The sequence below is a fragment of the Watersipora subatra genome, chromosome 1, assembly GCF_963576615.1.
Source record: "Watersipora subatra chromosome 1, tzWatSuba1.1, whole genome shotgun sequence".
Classification (NCBI taxonomy): Eukaryota; Metazoa; Bryozoa; class Gymnolaemata; order Cheilostomatida; family Watersiporidae; genus Watersipora; species Watersipora subatra.
Window position 1 is genome coordinate 54,979,710 of NC_088708.1, and position 17,575 is coordinate 54,997,284.

At 35.5% G+C, this 17,575-nt stretch overlaps 2 protein-coding genes across 2 annotated transcripts; both read left to right on the top strand.

The window, feature by feature from the left end:
• Positions 1 to 646: 646 nt before the first annotated feature.
• Positions 647 to 7,048, top strand: LOC137392816 (beta-1,3-glucan-binding protein-like). The gene is made up of 8 exons (XM_068079151.1): positions 647 to 736; positions 2,398 to 2,620; positions 3,408 to 3,482; positions 4,781 to 4,841; positions 4,948 to 5,115; positions 5,626 to 5,875; positions 6,399 to 6,522; positions 6,829 to 7,048. Exons 1-8 carry the CDS (start codon positions 696 to 698, stop codon positions 7,036 to 7,038), a joined length of 1,152 nt encoding a protein of 383 aa, XP_067935252.1. The 5' UTR covers positions 647 to 695; the 3' UTR covers positions 7,039 to 7,048.
• Positions 7,049 to 8,202: 1,154 nt separating this feature from the next.
• LOC137404437 (beta-1,3-glucan-binding protein-like) lies at positions 8,203 to 13,675 on the top strand. Its single transcript, XM_068090643.1, has 8 exons — positions 8,203 to 8,253; positions 8,730 to 8,895; positions 9,620 to 9,694; positions 11,145 to 11,205; positions 11,313 to 11,480; positions 11,937 to 12,186; positions 13,026 to 13,149; positions 13,456 to 13,675. The coding sequence occupies exons 1-8, from the start codon at positions 8,231 to 8,233 to the stop codon at positions 13,663 to 13,665; spliced, it is 1,077 nt and encodes a 358-aa protein (XP_067946744.1). The 5' UTR covers positions 8,203 to 8,230; the 3' UTR covers positions 13,666 to 13,675.
• Positions 13,676 to 17,575: the final 3,900 nt, after the last annotated feature.

The following is a 17,575-nucleotide window of genomic DNA, read 5'->3' on the forward strand; positions in this document are numbered from 1 at the left end:
CTGATGACTAATTGATGGCTAACCGGTACTAATAACTAACTGATAGCTAACTGGTGCTGATAACTAACTGATGGCTAACTGGTACTGATGACTAAGTGATGGCTAACTGGTGCTGATGACTAAGTGATGGTTAATTAATACTGATGACTAACTGATGATAACTGGTACTGATGACTAACTGATGGCTAACTGGTACTGATAACTAACTGATGATAGCTAAAACTGATGACTAACTGATGATAACTGGTGCTTATGACTAACTGATGATAACTGATACTGATGACTAACTGATGATAACTGGTGCTGATGACTATTTGATGATAACCAGTATAGTTGCTAGCTTGTCATGAAAACCTGTCTAGTGGAATGTTGGCAGCGAGAATGTCTGACATTGAAAACTTTAGGTTTCAATTAAATGCCTGCTCTGTCAAAGAGCCTTGTTAGTATAGGAATTCTCATCCCTGATTGATTACCAAGTATTCCTTCAATTCTATTTACATTTTGTAGAGTTAGTGCTGAACATTTTGAATATTCCTAGTCAAAGTATAATCAGATACTTGCAGTAGAGTATGTACATACTGCAGCTAAAATATGTATAAATACGGAGTTGTCTCTTCTCTATATCAGGTAACAAATGGGTGCATGAGAACAGATACGTGGATGCCAAAGGAGGAGTTGTCAACTACTGGATATATATGGTAATCAATGGCCTGGGGCAGTCACTAACTAATCAGAGGTAATAGCTGCCGGTGATTTTTGATCACTGAAAAATCAGCATATTTTTAAAATTACTGTTACTCCATATCGTTACTGCTCTATCAAAGATAGTTTCAGAGTTTAGTTGAATAGAGAGCTGCAGTTCTGTTCAAACCTTTGTGCAACACATGAGTCATCTGTGGTACTTAGAGTTTTGGTCTTTCTATTTAATAACTGCACAAACAGCTATATAGTGACTTTGCTAACAACAACTAGAAGTGCTGCTATAGATAGCTTTTAACTGTTAGCGTAGTTTTTCTGTTTTTATTTTTGTTTAAATATTGGACTGCAGTACTATAAAATTTCAATATGAATATCAAGCTTTACAAAATTAGAAAAAATTCAGTATTGATTACAAGTCGTTGAACCCAGAAGCGAGAAGTTATTAATGATATCATAAAGTACTTAATATTAAAGCTTAAAGGTGGACTTGCAATAAAATTCACATTCCAGTTATTTGGTATCAAAAGATTCACCATGTCTTACTCTATTGTGTTGTAGGTGCAAAATATTTGGAAATGTGATTACAAGCTCTTAAAAGCTCAAAAACGAAAAGCCGCCGAAGATTGGAATCTCTTTATTTCGATGACGTAGCCATGAAATTTGGTTATTGCCTTGTCACGTAATTTTCTCACGTGAATTGAAAGGCCAATAAGAAGCTCAATATAAAACTTATCGTAGCACTAGTTTATGACAAACACTTTGGGTTTTACCGAAGACCCCGTATCAAATATAGATGCTCGCTACTTTACAGTTTTGTTTTGGTTTGGTCTAATCGGCAAGTTGTACTTTGATCATGTGACCCAATACTTCGCAAATAATTTCTGCAACACTTTTCGATTATCACAAGTGACCAACAGGCTAGTCATGATTATTAGACAATGATATGTACTCCTTCAAGCTAAGGCTAAAAAATTAAACAAATTTTTATGGTAAGTTATAGGATATCACTGCTAAAAGTGACAGCATTACGATGACGATAAAACAGATGCGTAAGAACAATAGACATGATTTTATTGAATGCGTGAAGTATACATGTATTTGTAAAAATATTTCGACGAAGAAGGTTGCATGAAAGTGTAAGCAGAAACCATCTCTCACAACTACGTCACATTTGAGTCATTTTGGAAAGAGATTCCAAACTACGGCTGTCTCGTGTGGCTGCGATTTTCTGTTCGTTTTTGAGCTTTTAAGAGCTTGTAATCACATTTCTACATATTTTGCATCTACAACACAACAGAGTAAGACATGGTGAATATTTTCATATCAAACAACGGTAATGTGAATTTTGTTGCAAGTCAACCTTTAACAGACATATTTCTGGAAACAATTTTTGAGAACAAAAAACACAGCTAAAAGTATTTGTGGTTTAATTGTGTCCTTGTTTACCTATAGCTATTCTGCATTTAAAATTGTTTATAAAAAGCAATTTTCTTTCAGTGACTACATACTGGCTAACGTTATACACCACACTGCTGAGTTTATGTCTGCAATATATAAATAACACCTCAACCATATCAAATTCCAAGTTTTTCAGTATATAGCCTGAATAGGTCTCCCTCACTAACAATTGATGTTATCCAAGTTACCAAAAAACACATCAAATCTTGTGTTTTAACATAAGTCTTTTTATATATAAAGGTGGGTGGCATCCAGTGGAAGTTCATCGGTAGATCCTGTGAACCCTGTAGAACCTGTTAACCCAGTGTCCACAGGAAACTCAGTGTCATCAAGTGCAGGACGCACAGCTTTAGATAACAAGGAACTAGGAAACAGAGGCTTGAGGCTTGTGCTAGAAGATACATTTGATGGACCATTCGATACGAGCAAGTGGAACCAGGATGTCACTTTATGGGGCGGCGGGGTGAGTACCAAAAAATTTTCTTACAAAAGAAGTGGTGGATAACTCTATGCATTTTATGAGGTGATTTCATAAGCATTACAGCTGTTCCCATGTATGTGATGCAATGAATTAATTATTGATGGAGTGATCATACGAGCGAGGAGATCAAACCCATGTAACCTTTATATGACCTCTAAGCTTCAAACAAATTATTCTAGCTATGTTAAGTTTATCAAATTCATTTGTATTTTTATTATAACATGATGGTAGATTTCTGCTTTTTGTAAGATTATGAGAGCAGCTAACTCCTGAACTCTCTATAATTAGAATCGAGGTATGCCCGGCAGCAGCTTCGTTCAGAAGAATTCAAACTAATATATATGAGTAATTTTGGGTCTTCTTTCTATTGTATTTTTTTGTAACAAAATGTATTTACTTTTATGTAAAAGTTTGGTTTAATAGATTAGAAATTTCCAAAAGCGAAATCTCAATTTTCTTTAAGCTTTTCTTGACTTTTGCAACTACATACATGTAACTGTTTTTAAAACAGCCCATTATTTTGAAACATACAACAGTACCTCTTCTGTAATAGCTCACCATTTGAAACATAGGGCCGCACCTCTTCTAAGATAGTTCACCATTTTGAAACAAGACAGTAAACCTTTTAAAATAGTTTACCATTTTGAAACATACGGCAGCATCCCCTCTAAAATATTTCTTTGTTATGAACATAAAGGATCATCAAGCGACTGTTATGAGTTTCTGTTAGGATGACTTAACATTGTTAAGCCTTTGGTTATTGTTTTAGAACTCGGAGTTTCAGGCCTACACCAACTTAGCACAAAACACGTTTACCAAGAAGGGAGCTCTCCACATCAAGCCAGTAAGTATGTTTGTACACTACGCCTAATTAAGCCTGCTTGTGTCCAGTATCCTATGACCTGACGACATTTAGATACCTAAACACCTGGCTGTCTGGGATAGCTGCCAGAGGAGTTGGTAGATCCAAAACTCTGTACATTTAGTCAAGTAAACTATAGGTCCTGTAGAGTAGTGACACACCTCAACAGGTAGCTAATGTCATGGCTTGATACCAGTTACTATTTATGTTATGACTTCCTGTATTTTTCCAGAATAGTATGACACCCGTTCATGTCGGAAAATTAATAAAATGTTTTTTTACACTTTTTTTCTTGGAACAGATCTAGGATAGAAGCTAGGTAACAACAACTTTCATCTTAAATGAGACATTATGTGCAAAACACTTTTACTGTGACTTAGATTTACCATATCTGGGGTGTCTGAATAAAACATTACTAGTGAATTGTCATTTATGAGCAAAATGGCAAAGACAAGCTCGTAAATACAAGTGTACGTGAAATAGCAATTGCACAATTGTGCATGAAATCAACAAACAGCATTACCCATATATAGCGCTGATACATAAACTTGTTTTGTATATCTTGTTTTGATGATGATTGCACACTGTAGCCACGATAAGGATGTATCGGGAAACAGTGTGCTATGTGACTACCATATTTACTTGCGTATGACACGCTCCCTTAAAGCCTGGTTTCTATATGACAGCGCAAGGCGCGCAACAAGGCGCATGACGTCGTGCGTAGGCCAGCTGTAACATGGAAACGTCAACGCATGACGATCGCGCGACGTGTGTACGCTAACCGCAAGGATCCAACAGAATGGATCCTTGCGATGGGTGCGCGCGATGATGTATCCCACAGTGCACCGCTAGACCTTTTCAATCTATCCCACAATTCGAATGGAGGGATGTGTTCCGAAGAAATCGGTCTCCCGTACAAAAGAGTAAGCCTGGTTTTCATATGACAGCGCAATTTCGCGACAGAGGGCTGTTTTTCCGAAGAAATATGTCTCTCCTACGAAAAAGTAAGAAAATTATCCACCCTGTCCAATGCAAGCATGGCGCCTACGCGTGATATGGAAACACTGCGTCGCGGCCCAAGAAAAGCATTGCACACGATCACTGGGCCGCGCACGATCATTGCACTGTCATATGGAAACCAGGCTTAACTTTTGATTGAACATAAGTATAAAATCTTGGACATTTCAATTGAATAAACTTGGTAACCGAGACTCATAACTACAAGATTTGTTTCAATAATGACAGTAGCTTTAATTTTAAAATATATATTTTTATTACAGACCCTAACTGCTGACAAATATGGAGAAAGTTTTCTCACTTCTGGAAGATGGGATATGAGAGGTAATGTTACCAAGTAACGATTCTCTCTTTGCACAGTTTTTAAACAGTTATCCTTTTTTTTAATCTTTGGTAAATCTAGACTGAGCGACCTTAACTGTATTTGCAGCAATGTATGGCACTTGTACTCAGTCCTCTAGCTATGGGTGCTTACGAGAGGGTAGGAATGGTTTTCTCAACCCTGCTATGTCTGGCAGAATAACCTCTAAAGCTACCATCAAATATGGGAAGGTAGAAATCGTTGCCAAGGCACCAAAAGGAGACTGGCTCTGGCCTGGTAAGCGACACAATTTCTTCTTGAAGTATACAACGAGCTGTGTTTATTAGTTTACATGCAGTAAGTTCTGCGATACCTGAAATCTTTTTTATTTGCAATCAGATAGCGCGCAGGTCTTTGTTTAAGAGGATGGTTCTCATGAGCTAGATGGATTTTGAAACAAAATATTTTTACTGCACCAACGCAAGGTTAGGAGCATATGAGAGTGAAGTTTGAATGAAATTGGTCAAAAAATGTGACAAGACCTACTTGTAATGTGAGAGCATGTTTTATATTTAAAAATTAAACTGTGCAAATGTTTAAACTGTATTTTACAGATAATTGGACATTATATTGAGAAAGCCAGAAAGTATTTTTCTATCAACTTCACAACAATCACCATAGTTGAAATGCACCACTAACAAACCTTTTTTAGAGATGGTACTGCTAAATAATGATAAATTAGCTGAATATAATCAATACCTCCTATTGAATCTGTCAATATTCCACTTGGCTCAATTTTTTGGGCAGCTCTTTGGATGTACCCAAAGTCACATACCTATGGTGGTTGGCCAAGATCTGGAGAAATAGACATTATGGAGAGCAGAGGAAATAGACACTATGGTAACCTCGGTGTCGAGTACATGGGTACAACACTGCACTGGGGAACTGCAAATGTCAACAGATATACCATGACAAGTAAGAAAACCAAATCACGCAGTGGAACACTCGCAGACGGATTCCACAAATACACGTTTTATTGGACTGAAGCAGGGATGAAGTAAGTCTATGTGTTTGAATATAGAAATGATGGAAATTGGCTTTAGATTGCTAAAGTTGATATGAGAGCCAATGACAACTCCTCTGTTTTATTATGTTATAATTTACGGAGTTTATGTATACGAATGTAATTATTTCTTACTAAACTTTCCAGAGTGCAGACAAGTCCAAGTGAGTTGATATGGTAGAGAGAAATTTAAGGCTAGATACCTGTTCTGCTACAATGCCTATAGTTACCTCTATGGTTATATTCACCTCTATGACTATAGTTACCTCTATGCCTATAATAAGTTAGCTCTATGACTATAGTTACCTCTATGATTATAGTTGCTTCTAAATATATTTACTTCTATGCCTATAGTTACCTCTATGACTTTACCTAGTAGTCCTACTCACACTCTACTTAAATCCCTTCCGTATTTACATTGATTTAAATCAGTTTGTGAAGGCTTCTCCTAGTTGACTTATATATGTATATAATTAGTGTTATTACCGCATTTACAGTTGTTGTTTTGTTTGTATAGGTTTTACTTAAATGATGAAAAAATAGTAGATTTTCCAACCCCGAGTCAAGGATTCTTCAGATGGGGAAACCTACCAGGAGCAAACATTTGGGGAAATTCCAAAAATGCTCCCTTTGATCATCCGGTAAAATTCCTTATCTATAAAATATTTACTTACAGCGTAATTATTAATAATTTTAGATCAATATTCATAGATTAGCTTTCATGCTTTATTTTTGTGGTAGAGTTATTCTATAGTTGTAATTCAGTAAGCATATAGTTATCATTTATCGCTCTTAGTAGAAAAGTGTAGGTGTTACTGTCATCCAAAATGTTTTATACATGCGTTGATTACACCAAACCTTAGGCCTTAATAACTTTGTACCTTACAAACACTTCTATGTGTTTACTACTAAAAGGATTTATACAGTCATGCACGGATGCTTTGCAGTTCTACCTCATCATCAACTTGGCTGTTGGAGGCACAAATGGATTCTTCCCAGACGGAGTCTCGAATGCTAACTACAACAAGCCCTGGAGGAACTCCGACAGAAACAGCCCAGAGAAGTTTTGGAAATCAAAGAATCTCTGGTACCCAACATGGCAAGGAGATGATGCGTCTTTCCAGATTGACAGCGTTCGCATTTGGCAGTTGAATTAATATTGTATAAGTCTCTACTAGCTTCTTTAGAAAAATAAACTGAGTCAATCAGGTGTCTGGCTATGCAAAAAGCTTTCAAGTTGGTTGCAGAGATATACCAGGTTATAATAAATTTATAACTGTGTATTCTGAAAGCAATCTGAGATGTCATCTGTTGTTTACGGCAAGCTAAGTGAAAAATCAGCAAAAGATTGAACAGTGTTTATTTTGTGTGAGTGTGTACGATATAGTATAATTATACATCGTGCTTTTCAGGTCTTATATTAACATTTAATTCGTTAGTCATGAGTTCAAAAGTTTCTAGTGATAGTAAATAAAAAACCAAAGAAAATGATTACTATGAAAACAAAGCTGGAAGTAGTAAAGAAACTCAAATAAGGAGAAGACAGAAAAAAGGTCAGATGTCGGCAAAAATAAGGAAAGCTATTAGTTGGTCTCAAAACCTTGCTATAGATTTATTGCACAAAAACACCCACAAAAGTCTTACAAGTTGTCTTATGGGCACTGTTAATGACAGGTGCACGGGTTATTTCAGAAATATTTCGAGGAGCTGCAAGAAACAGGCTTCTTTGCATTTTTCCAAAAGAGAAATATCAGAAAGCATAAATGTTAAGAGACCTTGCCATACGGCGATTTCACCTTACGACCTTGATCCCAAAACGGATTATTGCTGTACCTCAGGGATCTACTGAACTAGAAAAAGATGAAACAATTATGATGCCGTTTTTTACACAATCTAATTTTATAACCCTAAAGTTCAAAGAGCTTACCAATGCCTCAGGTTCCTACCACAGCTTTTATATAGAGCTACTGAAATGGATATCTATCTTAAAGCAAACATAGGGCTATTCTGAGTGCCATTTTCTTACTAGGAATATATCAGCTCAGTAGATTACATGTGATCCCACCATTTCATACAGTGCTGGTAAACTGGTATTCGCAGACATTTTATTAATCTGCTAACGTCTTCACCCCTTTATAATGCGGAGAGGTCAATTGATTGACCATGGCATAATGGATTAAAAACTCCAAACGGTTTACTCTCAGCCTTACCAAGACCATATCAACTCAAATGAATGGTGATTAGAGAACAGCTGGTGCAGTTCCCCCACTAGCTGGAGAATGTGAGCATGTCAAGTCACTCGTATTCCGGATCTCATTGTGTCTGTGCAGACGAGTTTTGCTGAGAACCATGCGTCCTCTAATTTTACTTTTGTGAGTTTATTTTATTTTGTTTATCCTTGATTAATTAAAAAGGCCTTTTATATTATTTGAGCTATTCAAGTTTGCATTATGTTTTTTGTATTACTTTAACAAGAGTTCATTGGCTATGTAAGTACTAACAGTTTAATAAGAAAGTTGTTAAAATACAGGCGTGACTCAATCGCAAATGTTACAAAATAAGCAAAACATAATGTATTATGAAAAGCATGCAGTTTTTGCCTACTTATATCTGTTGTTTTGAGTAGAATATTTTTGTACTGCATAATTATTTTATTATAAAAGTTTTTCTAGGAGATTGGTTAATCACAGTTTAAAAAGTTTTAAGGCTGATTGGTTATTCACATAGACCAATAAGGTCTGCTTAAATTTTCCAATTTCGCTCTCAGTTTTACAGAAAGCTATAAAGCATGTTATAAATCTGTGAATTCTTGAAAAATATTTACTTGTGATTCTTTCATATTTTTTAGAGGCCTGCTTGTTGGGTGCAATGTATTGCACGCTGTAGCAGGGCGCACAGCTTTAGACAACAAAGAACTAGGAAACAGGGGCCTTAGTCTTGTGCTAGAAGATACATTTGATGGACCATTCGATACGAGCAAGTGGAACCAGGATGTCACTTTATGGGGTGGCGGGGTGAGTACCAAAGCCTACTTTTACAAATAAAGTGGTGGATAACTCCATGCATTTTATAAAGTGATTGCATACGCATTACAGTGGTTTGTGACGTCATGCGTTATTTATTGATGAAGTAAACGTACAAGGAAGGGTATAAAACTCATGTAACCTTTATATGACCTCTAAACTTGCAACAAAATATTCTAGCTATGTTTAGTTTATCCAATTCATTAATATTTTTATTATAACATGATAAAAGCTTTATACTTTTAGTAAGATTATGAGAGCAGCTAACTCCTGAGCTCTATATAATTATAGTGAAAGAGCACCGTTCTATAGCTGGGGTCAGAACAATAAGAAATAAAACACATGAGCAACTTTGGGTCTTTCTTCCATTGTAATTTTTTTTCTAACTAAATATATGCTATATGTATTTGTATGTGAAAGTTTGGTTTAATAGATTAGAAGTTTGCAAACAAATCTTAATTTTGTGTGAGTTTTCCTTTTTTTACTGAAACTAGCTATTTGCAAAACAATGAAAATTATAAAACAAAAAACATAAGACAGGATTTTTTCTAAACTAGTGCATCCTTTTGAAACATATGGAAACATAAAATTGTTCACTATTATAAACCTGAGACTGCACTAAAAGAATACTACTACTAGAGTATGTATAAACACACAGCCTGAGAGTCTCTGTTAGTATGACTTAACAATGCTAAACTTTTGGTTATTGTTTTAGAACTGGGAGTTTCAGGCCTACACCAACTTAGCACAAAACACGTTTACTAGAAAGGGAGCTCTCCACATCAAGCCAGTAAGTATGTTTGTACACAACGCCTAGTTAAGCTTGCTTGTGTCCAGTATCCTATAACCTGATGATATCTTGATACCTAAACACTTGGCTGTCTAGGATAGCTGCCAGCTGATTTGAGAAATCCAAAGCTCCGCTACATTTAGTGAGTTAAACTATAGGTCCTGTAAAGTAGTGACACACCTCAACATGTAGCTAATGTCATGGCTTGATACTAGTTATTATTTATGCTATGACTTCCTGTATTTTTTTCCATTATAACACTCACTTGTGTTGGAAAATAGGTAGAATGTTTTTAACACCCTTTTTTCTTGGAACAGACCTAGGATAGAATGTAACAATAACTTCCATCTTAAACAAAACATAATGTACGGAAAGAACACTTTTACTGTGAATTAGATTTACAATATCTGGGGTAACTGAATAAAATATTACTAGCGAATGTCATTTATGAGTAAAATGGCAAAGACATGCTCACAAAGACAAGTGTACGTAGAATAGCAATTGCACAATTGTGAATTAAAGCAACAAGCGGTATTATCACTATTTAGAGTTGTTACAAAAACTTGTTTCGTAAATCATGTTTTAATAATGATTGCAAGGAGCGCTGTAGTAAGGGTAAGGCTTTATTGGGCAACAGCATGCTATGTGACTACCTGTAATTCTCTTTCACTAAGTGACATGCCCTGTGGGAACGTGGGTGGTCATGGTTCTCCACCACTTCCTATCTCTTGTTCTTTTCAACAATGCTTGCTCTCCCCCTCTCTCTCTCCCTCTCTCTCCCTCTTTCTCCCTCTCTCCCCCTCTCTCTCCCTTTCTCTCTCTCTCCCTCCCTCTCTCTCTCCCTCTCTTTCTCTCTCTCTCTCTCTCTCTCTCTCTCTCTCTCTCTTCCTCTCTTTCTTTCTCTCTCTCTCTCTCCCTCTCTTCGTTGTTCACCTCTCTTCAATTTTTTCTTATACCGTCAAGTTCTCTATACCCTGTCCCATTATGTACCCAAAAAAACTCTAGCTGTCTTTTATTGATTGTTTTGATTAGGTTTTTTTCTCTCTCCGCTTTTTTTAATACTTCAAAATTTGTGATGTGATCCAGCCATGATATTCTAAACGATTGCCTAAGGAACCACACTTCTATTACTTACAGTCTTTGTACCATCTAACTTGATATTGTCCAACAATCACTGTCAGATGTAAGGATGCAGTACACATAACAATTCAGCAATCTTAGCTTTGTGTCCGTATTCCTGCCTTTCATTAGCTTTCCCAATATCTGAAAGGCATCTGTACTCCATTTACTTCTATTTACTGGTGCATGACACGTTCGATACGATTGAACATCAGTACAGATCTTTGCGCATTGTACTAAAATAAATATGGTAACTAAAACTCATAAGTACAGAACATATTCCACTAACTACAGTCAAGCTTTAATCTTAAAATATATTTTTTTATTACAGACCCTAACCGCTGACAAATATGGAGAAAGTTTTCTTACTTCTGGAAGATGGGATATGAGAGGTAATATTACCAAGTAACGATTCTCTCTTTGCACAGTTTTAAAACAATTATCCTTTTTTTTAGATCTTCGGTAAATCTAGACTGAGCGACCTTAACTGTATTTGCAGCAATGTATGGCACTTGTACTCAGTCCGCTAGCTATGGGTGCTTGCGAGAGGGTAAGAATGGTGTTCTCAACCCTGTTATGTCTGGCAGAATAACCTCTAAGGCTACCATCAAATATGGGAAAGTGGAAATCGTTGCCAAGGCACCAAGAGGAGACTGGCTCTGGCCTGGTAAGTGACACAATTTAATCTTGAAGTTCATAATGAGCTCTATTTACTTTTTCACTAGCGGTAAGTCTGGGGATGCCCTGAATTTCTTTCATTTTTAATGACATAGCCCAAATACTTTTAGCGACCTGATGGAAAGTTCGGAGCATATGCGAGTAAAGTTTGAATGAAATTGGGCAAAAATGTGACAAGACCTACTTGTAAAGTGAGAGCATGTTTTATATTTAAAAAGTAAACAATGCAAATGTTTAAACTGCATTTTACAGATAATTGGACAATATATTGAAAAAACAAGAAAGCATTTTTTATTAACTTCACAACGATCCCCATAGTTGAAATGCACCTCTAACAAACCTTTTTTAGCGATGGTACTGCTAAATAATGGTAGATTAGCTGAATATAATCAATACCTCCAAATAAATCTGTCAATATTCAACTTGGCTCAATTTTTTTGGGCAGCTCTTTGGATGTACCCAAAGTCACATACCTATGGTGGTTGGCCAAGATCTGGAGAGATAGACATGATGGAAAGCAGAGGAAATAGACACTATGGTAACCTCGGTGTCGAGTACATGGGTACAACACTGCACTGGGGAACTGCAAATGTCAACAGATATACCATGACAAGTAAGCAAACCAAATCACGCATTGGAACACTTGCAGACAGATTCAACAAATACACATTCTATTGGACTGAAGCAGGGATGAAGTAAGTTTATGTGTTTGAATATAAAAATGATGAAAATTGGCTTTAAAATTGCTAATGTGCCAATCACTTGACATGAGAGCCAATGACAACTCCTCTGTTTTATTCTGCCCTAAATTATAAAGTTTATGTATATGAGTGTAATTATTTCTTACCAAACTTGTCAGTGTGCAGACAAGTCCACGTGAGTTGATTTGATAGAAAGAAATTTAAGGCTGGATACCTGTCCTGCTACAATGCCTATAGTTACTTTTATGATTAAATAGTTGCCTCTATGCCTTTAGTTATCTCTACGCCTATAGTTACCTCTATGACCATATTTATGTCTATGACTATATTTACCTCTATGAATATAGTTACCTCTATGACTATAATTAACTCTAACTTTATTTACCTCTGTGACTATAGTTGCCTATATGCCAATAGGTACCTTTATAACTATAGTTACCTCAAACGATACTTACCGCTATGATTGTAGTTACCTTCAGGTCTATAGTTAGCTTTATGACTATAGTTACCTCTATATGATTATAGCTACTTATAACTATATTCACCTATATGCCTTTAGTTATCTCTATGCCCGTAGTTACCTCCATGACTGTATTTACCTCTATGACTATATTTACCTCTATGACTATAGTTACTTCTATGCCTATAGTTATCTTTATGACTATACATAATTGCCTCTATGACTTTACCTAGTATTAGTACTTACACTCTACTCAAAACCATTTTGTTCTTTTATTGGTTTAGCTCAGTTTGTTAATGTCTCCCTCTTGCTGCCATCTATGTATATAATTGGTGTTAATCTTGCATCCTCAGTTGTTGCTTTGTTTGTATAGGTTATACTTGAATGATGAAAAGATAGTAGATTTCCCAACCCCGAGTCAAGGATTCTTCAGATGGGGAAACCTGCCAGGAGCAAACATTTGGGGAAATTCCAAAAATGCTCCCTTTGATCATCCGGTAAAATTCCTTATCTATAAAACATTTACTTACAGCGTAATTATCAATAATTATAGATCAATATTCATAGATTAGTTTTCATGCTTTATTTTTGTGATAAAGTTATTCTATAGTTGTAATTCAGTAAGCATATGGTTATCATATATCACACTTAGTAGAAAAGTGTAGGCGTTACTGTCATCCAAAATGTTTTATACACACATTGAATACGCCAACCCTTCAGCATTAATAACGTTTTACCTTACAAACACTTCTATGTGTTTACTACTGAAATGATTTATACAGTCATGCACGGATGCTTTGCAGTTCTACCTCATCATCAACTTGGCTGTTGGAGGCACAAATGGATTCTTCCCAGACGGAGTCTCGAATGCTAACTACAACAAGCCCTGGAGAAACTCTGACAGCAACGGCCCAGAAAAGTTTTGGAAATCAAAGAATCTCTGGTACCCAACATGGCAAGGAGATGATGCATCTTTCCAGATTGACAGCGTTCGCATTTGGCAGTTGAATTAATATTGTATAAGTCTCTACTAGCTTCTTTAGAAAAATAAACTGAGTCAATCAGGTGTCTGGCTATGCAAAAAGCTTTCAAGTTGGTTGCAGCAATATGCAAGATTAAAATAAAATAATAACTGTGTATTTCATACGCAGACATATCTAGGCAGAGTAAAATGTTCCATTGTAGCCTAGAATTGCGTGCTCTTACCTAGTCGAGATTGTAACATGACTTTTAGCATGTAGCATTTTGGTGCCTGTTGCAAGTTCGGTCTGCAATGATATTCCTACAATGATATATCTTTAATGGTGTACAATGATATATGCGTGCACCTCTGTGTGCGTATGTGTGTGTGCACATGCGCACACACAGGTACACGCACACACATGCGCTCGTATGCACACAAACGCACACATTTCTGCCTAAGCATATAGAGGCCAACAAGGTACAACCTAATCTCTCAAACACAGGCATACTTCTACTAATTAAAGAGAGCACTTTTTTATCGCTGTACATTCTGCAAGTTGTGAGAATTTCTTTACTGCAAGTGAAAAATTATTCATTGAAACAGGATTGGCCTGACATCAGAGGACATGTGTCCTCATCATTTTAAAATTTTCCATAAGCTTTTACAAACATGTTTCATATCTTTCAACATGAAGCGATTATTCTTGGTAGGAAGAGAAGGAGTTGTGCTCCCCACCTTCTCAACATTGTAAGTTGCTAATGCAGCCAAGCCTTAACATACCAAATTAATCTGCCTAATATTTGCTTCATGTCTCAAACTTGCCATAAATCGGAAAAAAGGTTTCCAACAAGTTAGAATACATCATATTTTGGTTGCTTTGTTCTGCAACTCAAATAAGACAAGTAATACAAATAACATAAAAACAAATCCTCTGAAAGTAAAAGTAAATTTAAAAACTAAATTTTGGGTTAAAAATTAGGTAGATAAAGTAATATTAAAAAAAACTATATTTTCATCTTATTTTAAAGTTAAAGCAAAACAAATTGAAATGTAGCCTCAGAGATACAGGATACAGATAAAGAGTACAGTGAGGTGTTCATAGAGGTGTTCATAGAGCTACAGAGCTAGTCTAAATTAGACTACGTGAACCTTAAATTGCATTATTTATGTTTATTTGTATTTATATTCGATATTTTTTATACTTTGCCTTTAATTAAAAATTTTTAAATCTCTACTTCTTGTTTTCAATTTTTATTGTTCCTATTATTCTAACTTTCCTTCTCACAACAATTACTAGCTGACTCCGTCGATTTTTAATAAATTGGTCCAAAGATGCCTACTAACAGGTTTTTATAATTTTTGTTTTTATTCTAAGAAAAGCATTGAATTCTTTCTTTTCTCACCGCTACCACTTGCACTAGTTTTCTTTAAACCCATGATTTTAAAACTAAAAAATAAAGGACATGAAGCACTGTTTAGCGTTATTCTAGCAATGTAGAAACAAACTACGTACATGTATGTAAAAATGAACTGCCTGAATATTTACAGATTTAAAAACTGCAGTATTTAAAAAAAGCAACAGACTTCATACTTGGAGATTTTTATTAGATGTCGAGACAGAATTTTAACTTATTTGATAAAAAGTTTGTAGGATAGGATGATTATGTGTGAAGGTCTTTAGTGTGCAGCACAAAAACAGATCAGATGCCTGTAGCAGCACTACCAGCACTAGCATTTTTCATGGATGTTCAACAGCCGATCTGCTGATAACAATCTGAGGCCTCAGCTCTTAGAGTAATATCTTCTACAGCCTTTTTAACTCGCGTTCTCTGTGACTACTAAACGAGGTGATATCAGGTAGTGTTATAAAAAGAAGGAAACTAAAAAATTTTCAGCTACACTGCAGTGTCTAGTATCTCCTATTTTTATAGATTTTTATCACTGTATCTTCGTTCTCCATCTGACAAGCATACCATCAACCAAGTAACAGTTACCATGCAGTAATTACAAATCAACTTAAAGCGTAAATGCTGTTCAATCGCAAACTATATCGGAAATTTTTTTTGGAACTGGTAATAAACAGAGAGCTATTCACATCACGTTGTCGAGATAGTTTCTTTCTCTCTTATCAACAAGTAGCCAAACAACCGCGTTAAAATTTCATAGAGTCTGAACGTGATCACATCTCAACAGTTTTTTATTGGCATCCTTTGCTGCCTATTGGATGCTGTTAGATGAAGATGTTTGCATTGTAAAGGACTAGAGATAATATATAACAACACTAGTCAGTCATCTGGACTATTCCTGAGAGTGATGGCATCTAGTTTGTCTCTATTTGGGCTCGCCGTCTGCTTCTCCTTTCTCTTTAGCCTATCAGAAGGTTCCTTTGGGTGAGAGTCTTTCTCTTTCCTCTTTTGTCAAAGCTGGAGCTTGTCAGTAGCAAGGTCATGTATATACACTAGCTAAAGTTTTGTTCCCTTGATATTGTAGAAGTAGGTATTTTTAACAGAACTCGTTTGCATAATAAACAGTTTGATTTCGTAGAGTCAAATGATAAGATTTTCAGATAGAAAATTTAAAGGTGTACTGGTTGATTAGTTTCATATAAGAATTTTAAAAAGAGTTAGTTGTCATTTGAATTATACCATTAAAAATGTTTTACTAAAAACCGCTCAAAATGAAACAACTTCGAAATCTCATTTATCATGAACTTAGACTTCGCATGAGCAGGTTTTAGCCTAAAATAGAATAAAGTGTCCAGGTAAATGTAAATGTGTAAAAATATTTGTTGTGTGACAGTTAGATTATCACCAGGCAAGCATAACAATGTAATTGTAGTTTTACGAATATCTTCTTTTTTGAGCAAAGCAATTTATTTACAGATTTTAGCAAACTCAAATGATTTTTGAAAAAGTTGTCAATTTTAAAGTTAAAAATCAAAAGAAAAGACCATATACTTTAGCGTCAAACTTTTTGTTATTGTTCATGTTACTAGCATCCATTTTGTTAGACAGTTTAAACATTTTTACACAGTAGATCCTAAGAGAGGAAAAAGATTTATGGAGCATCTTAGGAGAAGCTCAAAAGCAAATTAATGGAAATAGAGATTGATGATCAGGCTTTCTAGTTGATAAATGAGTTTAAAAAAAAACTCAAAAAGCTTTAGGCAAGGTATTAAATTTCTTAAGAGTTTCCTTGTTACCATGGCGATGCACCACAAAGCTACAGATTTATGTAATTGTTGTCAAACAATGGCTTTCAATTGCTTGACCTTTCACACAAAAAGGTTTTAACAACATTCGTCCTTTTTATATTTCGTAAGAATAAAGCCATATCTGGCTTTTGTATGGTTAGTATAATTATCTTTAGTAAACTCACTGTTGAGAAATTTGATAAAATTGTATTTACTAAATTCATTGGTGTTGAAAAATGTTGTTCTGGCACATTTTTTTCAGAAATCAGACATTTATATAGTTGGATATTCAGCAAAATAAACTTTTATACTTTTTCAATAAATAATAGCTTTTAATTTTGTCATTTGTCCAATAATATTTGTATTGCACTAATTTTGCTATTTTATTACACACTTGTAAGGCTGCTGCTAACAGACCCTCAACCTCTGGAAGAGTTACACAAGCTAGCTTATAGCAGCCATGACCAAACTTTTCATTCAACTCTTACATATGAAGGAGCTGACAGAACTGGTCACACTAAACAGGTTCGCAATAGAAACATCCGCAAGGCAGCCCGCAGACTTTGCCTAGACATGAGATCAAAGTTGATTCTTTCTAAAAGGCAATATAAATTATGTAAAAGAGATCCTGGAATGCCTCATACACTTATAACAGCTTACAGAGACTCGAATGAAGAGTGCCGGATACAATTTGAGAATGAGAGATGGAGCTGCCAGAATCGTTCCTCGAGAGTTCAAATACTTACAAGAGGTGGGTGCTTTTGAA

Excerpts from the sequence above, each read along its gene's own strand:
- LOC137404437 (XM_068090643.1), top strand. The coding sequence starts at position 8,231 with ATGCGTCCTCTAATTTTACTTTT. Across the intron at positions 8,896-9,619 it reads TCACTTTATGGGGTGGCGGG|AACTGGGAGTTTCAGGCCTA; the intron begins GTGAGTACCAAA and ends TTATTGTTTTAG. Across the intron at positions 11,206-11,312 it reads TGGAAGATGGGATATGAGAG|CAATGTATGGCACTTGTACT; the intron begins GTAATATTACCA and ends CTGTATTTGCAG.
- LOC137392816 (XM_068079151.1), top strand. The coding sequence starts at position 696 with ATGGTAATCAATGGCCTGGGGCAGTCACTAACTAATCAGAG. Across the intron at positions 737-2,397 it reads CAGTCACTAACTAATCAGAG|GTGGGTGGCATCCAGTGGAA; the intron begins GTAATAGCTGCC and ends TTATATATAAAG. Across the intron at positions 3,483-4,780 it reads GAGCTCTCCACATCAAGCCA|ACCCTAACTGCTGACAAATA; the intron begins GTAAGTATGTTT and ends TTTTTATTACAG.